Below are 17,202 nucleotides of genomic sequence, written 5' to 3'. Positions count from 1 at the left end.
GTAACAGCCTGAAAGGATTTTGTGGGCTTGTAACAAGCCAAGAGAGTATTACATGGGCACACGGATTTCTTTTGCTGAGGTAGCTGAGTAGCAGACATATGTATCCTACTTCTCAGCTGTTTCAGACGCCTCTACACACAAATACCTGCAAACCTCTATTTGTTGTTGGAGAGGAGTTGTAGTTTGACAGGTCCTGGACCTGCTATCGCTTGATTTTGAAGGACTGATCAAAATCAGACACAGGCAGCTCAGGCTCCTCAGACTTCAAGCTATGCTTCATCCATGTCTTTGCTGCATGAGCTTGACCAGGTGGCACAAGAGATGTCCATGCAGAGGCAGGGCTGTGTGGAGCCAGGGAGCTCCTTGCAAGATCTTGTAGGGCCATCCACCTGAGCTGGGAGCAATGGGAATGGCAGTGGTGACAGGAAGGAAAGTCATTTAAGTGGCTTGTGTGATGTTGGCACTGGGAGCTGAGGATGCTTGTCTAGGTCATTGCAGTTGGTAGATGTCCATCAGCAAATTCAGGGGGTTTTTTTCTAAGGAATCAGGGTTCTCTCTGCTCTCCCCTCCCCTGCTTTTTAGGGGGAAAAGTTGAAAGTTTGAAGTCACAATTGAAAATACAAAAGGAATATCCGTCAGTGTAACAGCCCTGAAATACATTGCTAAATTCTATGTATTACATCCTGGTTTGAAAAGTGCTGAGAGGTCAGGACTTGCAGATTGCATAACCCTTGGAAAAGAGGTCTCCACCCTGAGAATGTGCTGTATTCTCAGTGTAATGTGAACCAGTGACTGAGTCATTGCAGCTTTGATTTTTATTTTCTTTTTTTTTTTTTTCTTTTAGTAACTTGGGTTTTTTAATTAGAGGTCTCTGTTCCCATGCCTGCCAAGGTCAAATTCTGTGATCCAGCCAGTAGATAAATAATTGGTGTGATGTAACTGCAAATAAAACAGCATTCAGTAATGAGAAATGTGAGCATCAAAAACCTCTAAGTAGGCAGTAAGCAATCTCTTAAAAATAGCTAATCTAAAAATAAAATATTAGGGAGGGAGCACTCGAGAAGAGCAGTTAAGGAGCTTACATTGGAGACTAAGAACAGCTCTCTGTCTGTGAAGTGTCTTTGCCTTTAGGCAGTAAATAAGCCTTAGGCCAGAGGCTGGGTCTCTTCTGTTTCTGCTCACTCCAGGGCTTAAGGCAGTCTTAGTCTGATGCTTTCATCCAGGGAATTCAAGGCTGGCTTTAGCTGACTCAGGAATACAGTGCATGGAATGGTGCTCCAGCAGGGCAGAGGTCTCCTGGGGTTCTCCTGCCTCAGTGCAAGCCCAAGGCTTCTGTTTTCCTTCTCCTGAGATGTGTGAGCACTGGGAATGGAGAAGCAGTCTGAGTTGCAGCAGTGCCAGCCCTGGAAGCTGCATGGCTCTTCCTGCTCCTAAAGGATGGACTCTCCATAATTGTGGGAGGTCGTGGATAAATTCAACTAGAAGGACACCACCAACAACAGCCAAAAGCCAGCAACAAGGCTACAATCTTTTTAAACAAAAAACATTGTTGGTTTAACCTTCCAGTAGGAGTGGGGGCTTTAGGAGCTGTGAAGAGTGAAGTGGGAGCCAGAATTTTGCTGTTTGCTGTTCCTTCTGCGGTGCTCACATAGATTCATTACATAACAGCATGTTCTCAGTGTTGGTGACACTGGATCAGGGCAGCTCATGTGGATACTCAACGTCCAGTTGAAGGCTGACCAGGCTGAGGGGAAGATCAATTTATGCATTAGTACTTCACTCTGCCAAATTTGGCTTTGCCTCCTTGATCTCCAGCCTGGGGGACAATTTTCATTGTGCTTTTACTCTGCTGACAGCTCAGAAAAGGAAAGCCCAAACCGACTCTCTCACTGCTGATAGCCCCAAGCAGTAACGAGAAGCTTCTTTTTGTTCTGGTATTACTGCCAGGCCCTCCAGAGAAACCAGCAGGACTTTGTGAGCATTTCACAGCTCAGGAAAAAGCCCTGTCTTGCCATGTCCTGCCCTGCCCTGCCGTGCCCAGCTGTGCTCTGCCCTGCCCTGCCCTGCCCAGGTGGATTTCTGGAGAATATCTGGAAGCCAACATCTCTCTGAGCATAATCTCTCCACCTTCCATGAGCAGTGTGTCTCTGCAGAGTTACAGCTCAGCAATGTCCCTCCCGTGTAGGAGCACTGACACAAGCCCAACTTTTGGTGGGCTTTAGTCCTTTAGCTGTGACTCACACAGAAGGCAGGGGTTAGAGGTAGACACACATTGAACAAACCTCACAGAGAGCCAGACTTTATCCAGAAATTATAGGAAAATGTGTAACTACTCCAAAAAAACCCCAAAACCCCCAACGTACCCCACCACAATATATGGGACAGGTAATAAGACTGAAATCAAGAAATGTTGAGTGGCATCAGAATGGAGCCTCCCTTTTAAGTTATAAAGATGCTCTCCTAGAACTGATGGGTGAAATTAACACCAAAGCCATTGTCAAGTCTATGTCCTATGAGTGGAAATTCAATTAGTGTAAAATTATGTGCTCACAACTGCAAAAACTACTCAGAAGTTCCCTGAATCAATACTGCTGAGCTGTGCGAGAGCAGAGGGTGATTTCCCTGGGCACTCTACAATCTCTGCCCTTCAGTTTCACTGTTCATCATCACCCATCTGCAGAACACCAGCCCTTTAGATGACAGACATGACTCTACTTTGTTCTGGCTTCTAGGAAAAACAGGGTCAATGTGGACATTCTTATCTCAGGTTACTTCTGAACTCTTGGATCCAGTCTAACAGATTGTTAGGTAATGAGGTCAGAGCTCACCAGCTGGTGTGCTGCTGGTAACAAAAACCTGCTCCTGGACAGGGGAGACACCCTAGCAGTGTAGAAAGTCAAGGAAGTGAGCTCAGCTCCTACACACAGGAGGTCTTCCAGTGGAGAGAAGTGCATAATTACTGCAATTGACACTTCTTGTTGTACCTCCATGCTGTATCAGGAGCTGGAAGATCCAGGCAAGCAGCCAGACTGTGACAGTTCTGTGTCTGTTTACTTCAAGTGAAACTGGAAGGATCTTTCGGAAATTCCCTGAAGGCTCAACAGCAGGAGAACATGACATATCCCTGATGGGTATTTATGTGTGTATAGACGGAAGAAGGTCCAGCTGTAACAATTTCCATCCAGATCCCAGGAATACAAGAACTGGAAACTCAGACACATGTTCCCTGCCAGAAATAAAGGAGTCCTGTTGCTGGCTGGTGTGTACAGTGACTAAGAAGCTGAAGAGATTGTTGATCACTCGCTTCAAGAGTGCAAGGGGATAAACAGCAGAGGATAACCCAAGGGTTAAAGGGTGATTCTGCCCCAAAGGGAGACGGAGACACGAGTTTAGGAACTCCAAATGTCTCTGCTTTACATGCATTGCCATGGGCAGCAGCAGTGTCACAGCCAGGCTGAGCGATTGGGATGAACAGAACTCCTGGGCAGCAGGAATGCAAGGGTGTGGATGTGGAGATTTAAGCAGGAATGCCTGCAAGAGGAGAAGTCTGGGAGAAGAAAACAGGATGCTAGTTAAGGGAGACCCAACTTGTGCTCTTAAGCATCATGAGAGATAAGTTACAGTGTGCTTCACGCCTACTCCTGAGTCACAGAATGCTTTTGTTTTATTTTAGTCAATTGTGATGCAGAAGAGAGGAAATGAGGCCCCACAGAACCTTACATCAGCATCCACAGATCTAAAATCTTGTACAGAACAAGAATAATAGTGTTAGGTCCTAAAAGGCTGTCATTAAAAGGGTTCAAGCAGCAGCAGATGCCAAGGAGGTAGCCCAAAAAAGAGGGAGGTATTACCACTCAGAGCACTGGAAGGTATGGTTCTGCATCCATTCTAGCAGGGGATCTCAAAGGAGAGAGGTGGAGTTTGGCACAGAAATGTATGGAAAAAAATTCCTGCTCCTGCTTGTACTGAAAGATCCCCAACATTCACATTGTCAAACCTTTGCCACAGTAAACTACTTTTTGAAGAGAAAACCATTTTCTCCTGGAATCACAGAATTCTAAGACATAGTATTTATACATAAACTGGCTACCATGATTTCATGTTTAGTTTAGAAGTGACACCTTAAAAAGTCAGATACCAGAAAAAGCAGGTCACAACCACAACAAGGGATTCATAAAAAAAAAAAAAAAAAAAAAAAAAAAAAAAAAAAAAAAAGTCAATTTACTGGCATGTGGTACAGCAGAAAATAACATTTGGTCTTTGAAACTTCCTGTACCCCAGGGTGTTGACTGCAGCATGCAAAAGGCTTAAACCTCTTGTTACTGAAGGAGGAAACAAAAAGCATTATTTGTCCTATGGCCAGGGAAGAGAAGGCCAAGAATGTTTTTGATTGCCTGGCTGACCCACTTTTTGTAACGCAGATGACTGCTTTCTGCTTATGAACTTCACCTGTCTTGAAGAGAAGTTACCAGAACAGAGTTTCTGAGGTTGGAGCAACTTGGGAAATGCCTGCTTGACTGTGGGTGAGAAAGACAGGTAAAGTAGCTTAAAAATTAGAAAGACAGGTAAAATAGCTTACATGTTAACCATAGAGTTAACCAGGAACCTGAATCAACAATCACAGTTCTCTGTGATAGCTCAGTGGAAACTGAAAGGCATTAGCCCTGCAGTTACCACAGCTTGGAGACAGTAATGACCAGGAGGGGTACTTCAGTTTAAGTGGAACTGACCCTTCAGAGGGAGGTCTGCTGCTTTGAGTGATTGCCTTTGATGCGGCAGAACATGAAACACACAATGTCTTTTTATGTGGGCCTGAAAACTTTGGCAAATTTGGAGGGACTGTAATACTCTTCATCTGATCAAGTAACACATATGGAGAAATCAATGAGTTTTAGGGTAACCAACCTATTTTTTTTCCGAGGTAAGGAAGTATATTCCCAGAAGTATGCTAACCCTGGTGTGGCCTTGGTAGGAATCAGGATGGATAATAGAGCTGTTAATGTGCAGCTGAGCTGCACTCTCAATGCTATACTGTGCACACAAAGGACATGGCTCTAGGTGAAGGAATGATGATCATGCAAAAAGTGACTTGAGAATGGCAGGTGTCTTACATTTTATGGGACAGTGGACTGGTGAAAAAGCTTTTCTTACAGCCTTCCTCTGCTTTTTGCTGCTTGCAGTGTTGTCAGCAAGCCTCACTGGTTTGGAAGGAGTGGAGATGAGCTGCCAGTAGCTGTTTCTCATCTCGTGGGTTTGAAGAGCTGTTTCTCACTGACACTGGCCTGAAGCCTATAAACACTCATTCCTGGGGTAACCACAACAGGATTTTTCAGAGCAAAGGCCACTAAAACACTGTCTGCTGTGCTTGGGGAAAGCTCCAGAATGGAAACTGGGATGGAACCTGATACTCCATCTGTTTTAGTAACAGTGTCTTGAGCTGAGAAGGAAAATGCATGCAATTAACAAATTTAAATATACTGGTATTTTTTCTTGCTTTTAGTTCTGAGAACAAAGGACTAGTTCGTGGTGAGGAGTGAACCCAAAACACTGAAGTATAGGCTACAAACTTTGGTTAAATCATTTCTCTTAATCAACAGAACAATCTTTGTAAATTCAACTGTGTAAGGATCAATCTTGTTCACATCTCCTTAGCATCCCTTCAGCCCACTTCCCGGATTAGCTTCTATTAATTCAGCTCTTCCTCTGCTTTGAGGTACTAAATTAACTTCAAGCTGTTGTGTAAGAAAGAAGGAAGTAGGCAGGCTCCCCTGTGGTGTGACAGTGGGAAAGAACCGAAAAGACATGAATGTGCAAGTTCTGCTGTTTGTGAAGACAAGCTCTTTTTCTTCATGTTATGTATTAAGTATTTAAGATGGTAAGTTGGCAGGTACACATTATCTTCAATGATATGGACCTGTACAGCTTGTACCATCTGGCCCTGAGACTGTCAGCACTGAAAAATCTCATTGTGACAGAGCTGCAATAGTCAGAAAATGCATTTCCTTTTCCCCAACTGACTCTCAGTAGTCTGATCTTTGGTAAATGTCAAGTGTGGGGTTTAATTCTGAGTTTCCTGGCTCTCACGTACCTTCTATTTTAACGAGCTTCAGACATGACTGCCGGTAGAGTTTTATCGTGTGCTAACAACAAGATGCTGATAAAGGGGAGCGTAGTACACACTTAGAGACTTGCCCTAAATACTACAGGCAAACTTAATCTTTTTGCTGATAATGCAGTTCATAAGGAATAAAGATTACAATGTGTAGACTACAATGGTGGTGGTGCCAGCACTGCAGGAGCTCCTCATTCTGGTGAGGGAGAGCAGGGAAATGAAGTTCAAAGATTTGGCTGCCCACCCAGTATGACAAATAGAAACTGGTAGGCTGTGTATGTTTGTTAATGAGTACTACAACTTCCTTGGCAGTTCTGTTTGCTGGAGCTCCTTGCTTTTCCAGGAGCCAGTGGTGCTTCCCACTGCCAGAGCTTTTCTAGTGGCAGAGACCTGGCATGATCCAGTGGGGTGAAATCACAGAGATGGCTGTTTTCTGGATGCTGTAATATTGCATGTGCTCCCAGAGCTACATAAAGCAGATCTGCTGGTGTTTTGAATTCCACAGCTCAGCTCCAATCCCTGCAAGGAAATGAAGGGCTGAGGTGCTGCCTTCCAGGTCACAGAATGCCCCCAGAGAGGGAGGGGTAGTTCTTGGGCACACAGACGACTGGCAAGAGGAAGCCTAGCACTAGAGCAGGGCCCAGGGTTAGCTACAGCTCAGGGTGTAGCTAGGTTTGCATCTCCACTTGGGCAGTGACCCCAAATGCCCAGGCCTGGCTCGAGAGACACTGTAAGGGCGAGGCAGAGTCACTGCTGTGCCCGAAACACAGATCCAAAGGCTCTCCCTGTGGAGACCTTTTCCAGCTCAAACCTGCAAGCAAAACAAAACCCTCTTGGCAGTCACAGGACGTCAAATTGATTTCCCTCCTTTTAGCGACTTCCTCCTAAACACATCAGTTTGCCCTCTGTAGCTCTGATGTCCAAAGGCTCTGGGAAAAAACTCCCATCTCCTTCCCAGCCCCTGTCACAGCAGGTGTGCCAGAGAGCCCAGGCAGCTCTCCCCTGGCAGCATGTCTTCCCGGCAGGCCGGCCGGCAGCTTTCGTCCCGATGCCTGCCCAGACGGTGACAGGGCGGATCCTTGACCTCCGCCCCGGGGTGTCTGGCTGTGCGCTGCACTGCGTTCTCTGTGCTGGAGAAATATCCAGCGCTTGTCCGCGACACTCCCTGCTAAAGAGACTCGGGATGTCCTTGTCACCACGCCTGTTGTGGCTGTGGCAGCACACACCGATCGCGCCCGGTGCCGAAGCGATGGGACGCCCCAAACTGAGCGTGCTTTGTATCCCGCTGCTCAGCGGGGTTTGCGAACCTTCCGCTCCGCCGCCTGCTGAAACTCCTGCTGGGAGCACACGGACGGCCTCGGTGCACATCTCCTCCATGAGCTCCGCAGGCCCTCGGAGGAAGGCTGGCAGCTTATGTTCCGCGTGGAATTGTGTTGGTTTTTTCTCAGGCCTTGTTTGCACCCTGCAGCCCCGCGCTGCTCAGGGCCTGGCCAGGCTGCAGCTTTGCAGGGCGGCGGTGAGCGGCCCGAGACAGCACCCGGGGCGCCAGGCACGGGACAGCGCCATTGCCTAACCTCGCCAAAACCCCTCCCCTCTGAATCCAGAGAGATAAACCCGAGCTAAACGCCTTGCGAGGAAAAACTGGCTTGGAACATTTTGAAATCCACCCGCCCCCTTCCCACCCGCAGCCCCGCGGGGGCGGGCCGGGGCCTGCGCAGCCGCTCTGGGCTCGGGGAGTGCCGCTGCCGCCGCTGCCCGGCTGCATTTCAGCGCGGGTCCTCCTCGCCCAGCAGCGCCGTGCTTGGGGCCCTCCGGTCACGCCTGCCCCCAGCCGTGAGGCTTCTGCCTGTTTCCCCTCGCCCTCCGGCGGCCTCGGGGCAGGAGGGCCCTCGCTGGCCCGACAGCAGCGTGGAGGGCCCGAGGCGCGGCTGTGCGAGTGCGGCCCGGCCCAGGGCAGCCGTGCCGCGCTTTTGACTTTCCCCGTGTTTCCGCTCCCTCCTTCCCCGAGCTCTGGCTGCTCTTGGGCTGCTGCGGTGGCATTTCCCCTCAGAAGGTGGCGAGGCAGTGGTGCAGCAGCCATGGCCATGCCGCGGAGTGCTCCGGCTTTGGCCCACGCCATTCTCCTGGCTCGCACCATGCCCTGTGTCAGTCTCGGTGCGCTTCACTGCCAAGGGAGTGGTTTGTGAAATAACGCGTGAATATTGCCTGAAGGAAAAGGGGAAAGAAACGAGGCCGGGAGGAGGAGAACCCCCCTCACCTGCTGAGCAGGGCAGCTGGTAAGGCCAGTGCTTCACATCCTCCTGTATCCATCACATTCTGCAGCAATGCTGCCAGCCAGGCGAGCCTGTGCGGGACAGGCCTTTGGGACGTTCCTGGTAGCTGTGCAGTGCCACAGAAAGGTAGCCCAGAAAAACATCCCGTTTCTGCCTGAAAGTATGCCTGTCCTGGTAACTCACTGAGAATAATCAAGGTAATGGCAAAGAAAACAGGATCTGCATTTTGTGAGCCTGTGTTGGATGGGTTTTGTGGCCCTCTTAAAACACCTTTCCTGGTTTATGTTTGACAGAAAAGGTTGTTGATTTCAAGACACCCTTAGATAAACCTGTTGGGGAAATAGCTGCTTTCCACAGGAGGGAGGGAAGGTTGCCAGCTATTACTTGCTTCTCTGCTTGATGGGTTTTGAACATGGGTTTTGTCAGCCCATCTGGCAGCTTCTTGTAAGGTAAATCTTGCCTTTACTTCTAGGATGTACGAGTCCCTTTCTGGATGTACCATTCCAGTGGAGGTCTCCACTGCTGTCAAAATGTTCAAGGGCATAACTAGATGTGCTCTTTCTGATTCCTAGAAGAAACTTTTCCTCTGTACCAGACCCAACAAACAGTGGCATATGTGATGACTGGCTGTTGACATTGGCTAGCATATGCACTTTGAAAGGTCACCCTGTCCCTCTGCCAGATCAGCTGGCCCAAAGCATCTGACTGACCTGTTTGTTTCATTCCAGCAGTCTGGGGCTGACAAACCATGAAGGAAGAATAAGGGAATCCTGAAGCAGCAAGAGACTGTTTGCTCCTGGGCTTTGTCCAAAGGGACTGTTTGCACATCAGTGCTCTCTCTTACCAGGTATGGCACAGAGGAAATAGGGAGTCTCTTTCACTTGTGTGAAGGCCCAGGGCTGAGCCTTTTCTCACAAACACCATGAGTTGTGGTCTCACCATCAGCTTTGGGGGTAGGACTACAGGGAGCTAATCCAGAGGAAAACAGTTTGTTTTAAAGCTGGTTTGTTTTATCTAAGCCTGATCAAAACATGGTTGCACATGTTGTTAGTCCTGTTGTGGCAAGACAAAGAAGGGGAGCAGCACAGGCAGCTGGCAGAGACATCCAGGGCCACTGCAGCTGCCATCAGTGACAGCCTTAAGCTGCTGTGGTATCACACCAACAGCTCCTATTGCTGTAATTTGCCATTTGCCCTTGGAGGGATAGAATCCATTGGGCTTGTGTGTTTTTGGGGAATTTCCAGACCAGTGAAGGGTATAGGTAGTTTAGTTCTTTAAAATACCATTCTTCTTTAAAGTAGCACACAACATAAACACAATATTTGAGGAAAGTTTTCCCTTCTCTGTCTTCCTTCTGTACAGATCATTTATATTTTGGTGCCTGAAAAGCAGTAGAGGAGAAGTTTCCTTCTGTTGGGGAAGATGGTTGTGTACTTTGTTTTGTTTTTAACCTTCCACTGCCTTTTTCCTGGAATTCCTATTTCTGTGAGTGCACAGACCTTTTTCCTCCAAGGCAAGGCACCTGTTCTCTGGTATTACAGCCATCATCTCCCCTCTCTTCATTAGTGAGTTGGCCAGCATTTTGCAAAGGTCAGAGGTGTATCTTAGATAAAAGTTTACTCAGCACAGAAGCACCTAAGGAATTATGTTATTTTTTTTTAAATCTGCCACTAATGCATTCTGGGGATTTCCTTTCCCACTGTGGCTGTCACATTCTTTACTGATAATATGCCCAAAACAAGAATTTGTTGTCTTAATTTATAGAAAAGAAGATAAATGTAGGCCTGCAGGGCCACAGGCCATTGCCTGACCACCAGATCTGGATCCTCTATCATGTTACTCTTACCCCCACCAAGTTTTACTTACTTCACTGCTCTTCTGCCCCAGATGCTCTGTGACTGTGCTTGGAGCTGCTGGACTGGAACACTTTAGATCCATCCTCTCCAAAGGAGCTGCCCATTCACCGTAACTCTTGGTGTGGAGCTGGTGGCACCAGCCCTGTCTTGCTGTGTGTTCTTTCCCTCTGTGGTGGTGGACTGGTTGAAGAAGCTTGATAAAAAGGTGTTGGGATGAGGGGATGCTTCAACCAAAGCTTTCAAAATGTTGAGCACCGATTACATAACACAGCTGCCCTGCTGTCTCCATGCCAGGAAGTCTTTGCCATCCCTGTGAGATTGTGGCTACCAAGTTGTAAGATGCTTTTTCTTTCTGTCAGTGAACATAAGCCAGGAGGGATGGGTTTAACCTGAGACTTGTAGCAGCATCTGTGAAAAGGGACCCTGTAGAACGTGTTTCCTTTTAAATGGCACACAGAGGATACCCTGAAGGGAGTATGCTCCATGGCTTCCTAGTTTTGGGGCCTGAGGCTGTACTTCTGGGAAGCCTCTAAGAAAGCCAGATTTATTGTGGTCTCTTGCTTATCCTGCTTAAGGCTGAGGGCTGTTATCCATGGGGCTTGCTGTTGTTTCTTCTTTACATCTTTAAATTTGTTTTTATTTTCTTAATTGAGTTGTGATTATACTAGAACAGCTCCTGTCATCTCATAAAGCAGTACAGAAATGCCGGATTATTTGTGTTGACTTCTGCTTAGATTCCCCCCAAAAAAAAAAAAAAACCCAGCTGAGTCTCATTTCTGTCTGCAGTGGGAACCATGGAAGAAAAGGAGACGTCACCAAGTCACACCTCAGAGAGCAGCATATTGGACCTTCCCTCTGTTTGTGACCTAGCAGAGCACTTTCTGCCTCCACACAGCTCTGAAATCAGCCAGGAGCTTTATCCTTCTGGGGATGTTTTTCCCTCTCCACCCACAGGTAACAGCTTCTGCTTCTCCACATGCTCTTTCTTTAGCCAGTGCTTCATCTCTGTAGGCAGTGTGTTGCTTGACTGAGTCACTGCAGTCTGATACTGGTGCACCCGCCTGTCATAAAGCACGCTTTTACCAGAACTGCAGTCTGCTCCAGATGGACACATACAGTGGGAACTGTGAGTTGGTGGGACACAGGAGAGGAGCTCAGAGGATGCTGTCAGCTGCTAATGTTCTGCAATACTCTTCATGGTTAATGTGTTCTCAGAAGGACAGCTAGTATGTCCTTAAAACATCAGGAGTAAACACTGTCACAAATTACCATAGTCAGTAGGAAGAGTTTTTAAACTTTTCCCTGTGTTTTTCATGTGCTCATCACACACTCAGGATGTGGCCTCGTTACCCCATTACTATAATAATAATAATAATAATAATAATAACTGAGTCTTTGCTTGTATTGCTTGTGCTAATGACATTAGTGTGGTGAGGACTGCTTCAGTTCAACTCCTCACTTGAAAGAGGAGTGGCTTCTGCAGAAGTAGCATTTTAGGTCAGCCACTTCTCCAGATTCTTAGAAATAATGGTATAAATTATATATCTGAGAAGATAAGGGACAGCTGGCAAGAAATGCGAGATCAAAATGTGCTGGCCCAGTGGCACTTCTTGCCATGTATGCATGCTGGCTGGAATGAAGGTTCTAGTGATTATGTCTAATATTCAGGGGAAAAATAAGTTCTGATCAATAAATAATGTGTGGAGAGGATTTGTCAAGACACTTGAGTGGGTGAAATGTCACTGACAACATTTCTGTTTGCTTCAGAATCCTAAGTAGTGTAAAAGTGCTTTTCTTACTCTAAAGTGGTTTTCTGTAGTCTGCTTCCAAGAAATGAACTTGAAGTTCAACTGGTGAATTTCTTGCAGTGGGAATGTCACTGTTTTCCTGCTAGACAGGTAAGCAGTGGGACCTACTAACTGATCTCTCTCAGCTGATGGTGACTGGTTGCCTGTGCAGTTGCTTTCAGCTCTAGGTGTGAGACATCCAGAACTGTAATGGAATCTGGCAACAGTAGAGACCAAGCCTTGCTCTGGTTTTTCACACAGACCAGGAAGTCACATGTCTTATGTTAATAATGATGGGAATCTTCTGCTGTTAACCTCTGCTTTGAACCACAACACGAATCACATTCCATGATCCATGTTGTGCTAGAGCAATAGCATGTCTGGTTTGAGGTTTTGCTTTATTTTTGTGTCTAAGCGTAGTGACCAGCACTGCAGGGAATGTCCTGAGCCAGCCTTTTCCACTGTCATGGGAGAGGAGGATGGAGAAGCTGCTCTGATAGTGAGACAGGCTGGAAGGCATTTGTCTGCTCAGGTTTCACAAGCCCTGTGTGGAAGGTATGAAGCAATCCTGGGAGCTGTGAGGTAGTTCTTGGGATGTGTTGCGCAAACACCATTTAGTGTGGCTCAGGGCAACTGGCCTTGATTGCTGTGTTGAATGGGACACATGGAATAACTGCATGACCACTTGGCAGTCCCAGGAATGTCTGAGGCTTAGTGGGAGCAACACATGCGGAAATGACAGCTGAGGAAGTGTTTGTGGGGCCTGTGAGGAGCAGGCAGCTGAAGCTCAACGCCAAGGTATGCTGAGAGGCCACATCCTGCCTGCTGGCTGTCCCCAACACCCCCTGGCATCAGTGTGGGTTCCAGGTGTGCTGAGGAGGGCAGATGAGGCCCATGAACTCTCCCCTTCATTGCTTTTTCTAGAGACTGCTCACAACTGAAACCACTTAATAACTGTGGGATGCTCCCTGTGCTCCTAGAGTGAAATAATCCCAGTGTCACAGGATAACCAATTAATGCTCTGACTGTCTTGGTTCTTTTCTCCTCACAAGGCATCAAACCAATATACATACCCACTTAAACTCTATCTTTTGATGCAACTTCAGTATTCCAGCCCATTGAGTTTGGCAGAAGAGACAGGAAGATGGCTTTAGAAACAGTCTGCTCATGTCAGATATTCTAGGAAAAGCAAGTTCTGTCAAATGTATCCTGGGAAAGGAAGCTCTTTTGTTTTGTCAGGAGGCATTGAGAACTGCTGCTGTGGCACCGTGTGAGAAGCGTGGGAGTGGCTGTGGGTTGCACCCCCACAGTATGACCAACAGACTGGGACTTGGACAGGATGGATGAGCATCTTCCTCAGTGATTCAAAAGCATTTCCAAAAGGCCCATAGGTCTCTGGGAATGCGGCAGCTTCCTTAGGAATGAAACAGACTGACAGGGCAGGCTGTGTTTTCTGCAAAGTGCCACATGAACTGGACTGAGACTGACTGAAGTACCACACCATCCATGCCTCAGGAGGTGGAAATGGTCATGGGGTATTCCTACTGCCTGAGGCACCAGTAACAGGTTTTATTAGTCTAGAGAGGCTCCATCACTTCTAATAGCAGAAGATAGTACTCATTAGCCATGAATACAGGGCCTTTTGAAAGCAGGCATCCCTAGGCAAGAAAACAGTAGTCCTGTAGCAGTATTACTAAATCTCTTAAATGGTTTATAAATTAGTGGTGTTATGATTAGTGTGGAAGTGAGGGTTCTGCTCTTGCAACACGCATTCATACCTTTAGCTTATTGTCATAGTGAGTTCAAGTGTCAAAGTGGTGATAGAAAACTAAATGGGATCAGTAAACTCTTCAGTTTTCCTCATCTTTTTTAATCCCATACTGGAAGATAATTTTTAAAAATTTAATTGTTTATAGTTTTTTTGATCTGCACCACTCAGTTGCTCAATACACCAGAAAGACCTTACCACTTCCTCTGGATTAAGAAAAGTTGCCAACAAAAGTTCTTACTTGGCAGGCAGCACTCAAGTGTGTGTGTGGGAAAGCCTTAAATCAGGGCACTGAACCAGAGAGTACCAGGGACAGTGGAAAAATACTATTTACCTGGAAAAATTGCAACCTAAGGAAGTGTTAGAGAATAATCAACAGGTGTGCTCTACAAATTGGTAGAGCACAGGGTTCTGGGCTCTGTGGTCAGGCAGAACTGGATTTGCCAGTGCAGCCCTGGAAAAATTCTCCTAAATTTGGAAGCAGCATTTGAGAGTTCAGCTGTGGAATCATGCCTGGGAGACTGCCTGTCTGAAGCATGGGCAAAGCTCAGGCCCACCTCCTTTCATGGCCCTTCCCAGGGCTTGTGATCTTGGGCAGATGAGTCTCCCTGTTTGTCCTGTAGCCTCTGCCTTCGTTGCTTTTTCTCTCTAATGAAAAGCTGTGTTCTAAAATGGATGGGTGGACAGGGTCACCCAGTGGAAGAAAATGGTGTGTCACAGGAACAGAGAAAATAAAAGAAGGGTGATGTTAGGAGAGAGAGGATGACATAGTTTTCCGTGGGCTTGAAGGGACCTGCAAATATCTAAAAGCTGGCTGGCTTTTTTTTAAAAAAGCAAAATTAATTAATGCTATCTTGGGAGGCTAGAGGTGTTCAACCTTTAGTTTCCTCTCCAAAGGCACTACTTTTGTTCCTCCAGTTTGTTTTAAGTTTGAGCCCAGGCTTATCTTTGGTTATTTTCCGTGGGCTTCCCTGACCTCTGTAGTGCAAGGAGAGTCCCAGGCTGCCCCTGGCTCTGCTTGTTATTCCTGGTTGATCCTTAGTGCTGGTACACAGTGGGAAGTCAGCTCAGGGAGCTGGCCCAGCTTTCTGGGCAGCCATGTGAATATTTGTGTGGATGAAGTGGGAACAGCTCCTCTTCCTGGCAGCAGCACAGGTATAGCCAAGATCCAGTGCTCTGCAATGTGTCCTGGCTTTCACAGGCATTACAGCCTTTCCAGGATGGTGGTTTATGAAAAATGTGGTGTTGGGCTATGAATCTTCTCCCTTGTGAGTAGCCAGGCTGTAGGTTCTCTCTGATCAGTTGTGGGGTGTTGTAAGCTTTCTTCAAAAAACAGTCCATTTGAAACAAGTCGTGAGAGCCTGGGGGAAATGGGACAGAACATTTCACTGGAGACTCTCTGGCTTCAGGCACATCAGTGAGCCTGGGCCATGGCACTGCTACTGAACTTGTCACTCAGATCAAGGGGACATCTGGTCACAAGGTTACCCCAGTTAAAAGGCATGGGGTTTGGACTGTTCCAGTTGCTTTCTGGGTTTTCAGGCAACCAAGCAACTATGTTAAAACAAAGCAGGGATTTTCAACCTGTTAACACAGCTGTCAGTTTTACAGGCAATTGGGATTCCTCTGGAAAAAAAAAAAGGCTACATGTTCCCAGTGAATTTACATGCCCAGTTTGTGGTGGGTTGCTGTGTCTTTTACTAGCAACTGAGGAGTGGTGCTGATGTTGATACGTGTGTTCTGACTTGTCCTTAAATGCTCTCTACCTTAAATACTCTCTACCATGTCCTCTGGCCCGTCAGGTGTTACTTAATCTGTTTTGCAGAAGTGGGTTTGTGTTTGAAGAAGTCTAGCATGGCTTCTGCTTTTCTTGCCTGGCAGTTGTTCATAAGTGTTGATGTAGAGGCTGAAAATGAAAAGAGTGTGTTTTGTCACATCAGCAGCAGCCTTTTAGGGCTGGCTCTTGGTGGGTGCTGGGAGGTTCAGTTCAGCCCAGAACTCAATGCTCATTACTTGGTGTAGAAATTACAGCTTGACTGTCTGAGCTGCCACTGCTGCCAAAAGTTGCCAAAATGGCTTTTTGTCTGGTTAAAGACTTCTATATATAGTCTCTTCAAGAGGTCTGTGTAACTTCATAGATCCAAAACGTGTGTGATGTTTTAAATCACTTTCAGACTGAGCCAAATCTGAGCTAGAAAGGCCTCATAAGTGCACTCCATGTTAGATACAGAAACTTCTGATAGTCTCCTTTGCCCAAGAGATATAGATCACACTGAGAATATTTTAGTATTTGGTTTGCTTGGAAGGTGAAGGGAGTGTTCACGGTGCTTTGTGATGTGAAGAGTTTTCTTGGACTGCAGATAGTTAACATGCAAATCCACTTCAGTTTGAGCTGTGGTCCCAAACAACAGAGCTAATTATTATTAACCATAGAACAATAGAATTTTTTTTTTTTTTACCAGTGTGTTGGTTCGAAATTGGTTAAGCACAGTGCTTGCCTTGGCCGTGATGAAGAACATAGTCCCCGTTTTGGGAACTGGTGGATTTTACCGGTTTTGTTTTGTTTCCTGCTGCCCTCTAGTGCTCAATGTTACCCATTTCTGATTTCACCAGCCTGGCAGGCTTAAAACTTAAGAGGGTTTTTTAAGTGATGTTTTTTAATCAAGTGCGTTCTCAAATATGACCAAAATGCTAGATTTTTCTTAGACTCAAGTCTTATCAAGAGGAAAAAGAAAGGCAAATGTTTCAATGATGTTAATTTTGTATCGATGGTGTGGGGCAGTGGACTTGAAGTCATGCAGCTCCACTGAAGTTATGGGCAGGCTCTTCAGTGGGTGGCTCCATGGCTCTGGTGAGTTTGGCGTCGTGAACCCTCCAGGCGTCTCTTTGTGACCCATTTGTGTTGAGTACTGGATGAAAAGGCAAGGTGGAGTTTATGCCAGCTGACATAAAAGGAATACAGGGAAACTGCACAGCACACAAAAGAAAGCACTGGGAACCACTGGGTCACTGTAGGTCTTAGATCTTGTGTGAATTAATTTTTCAGGGATGTGCCACATAAAGCATCCAGCCAAAAGTAAATCCTAGTACAGAAAAAGGCAGTATTTTATTCTTCAAAGTCTGAGGAAGAAAACAGGTCCTTTTTGAGGAGAATTAGAGCACTATGCATACATCAGGGAAAAAACTGAGACATGTGCCTTGCCTTTTAGACTTTAATGCTTCAGAGTACCTCTGTGTTCTATGAAAGTGAACAGTTTGTATTAAACCATTAATAATTAGAAATCAACTACAGAGAAAATGCTTCAGTAATAGAGACAGGGAGTTGTACTACTGCGCTGAAGTTGTCTGATCAGATTCTGTGTTTCTCTGCATGAAGGAGAGCTTGGGAGTTTGTCTCTTGGGAAGG

The 17,202-nt window shown here is 46.5% G+C and overlaps 1 protein-coding gene across 6 annotated transcripts in view; it reads left to right on the top strand.

The window, feature by feature from the left end:
* The first annotated feature begins 7,764 nt into the window (after window positions 1–7,764).
* Window positions 7,765–17,202, top strand: part of SHLD1 (shieldin complex subunit 1) — a 33,897-nt gene continuing 24,459 nt past the window's right edge. The window contains exons 1-4 of one of the 6 annotated variants that reach the window (XM_041476873.1): window positions 7,765–8,388; window positions 9,117–9,232; window positions 10,273–10,575; window positions 11,028–11,195. In XM_041476873.1, coding sequence (XP_041332807.1) covers window positions 10,455–10,575; window positions 11,028–11,195 — 289 coding nt within the window. In that variant the 5' untranslated portion in view covers window positions 7,765–8,388; window positions 9,117–9,232; window positions 10,273–10,454. The other 5 variants (XM_041476872.1, XM_041476877.1, XM_041476876.1 and 2 more) reach the window with 5 other exon arrangements.

The sequence above is a fragment of the Pyrgilauda ruficollis genome, unplaced genomic scaffold (assembly GCF_017590135.1).
Source record: "Pyrgilauda ruficollis isolate IOZ18807 unplaced genomic scaffold, ASM1759013v1 scaffold4, whole genome shotgun sequence".
Classification (NCBI taxonomy): Eukaryota; Metazoa; Chordata; class Aves; order Passeriformes; family Passeridae; genus Pyrgilauda; species Pyrgilauda ruficollis.
This window is presented reverse-complemented; position numbering and strand designations above follow the sequence as displayed.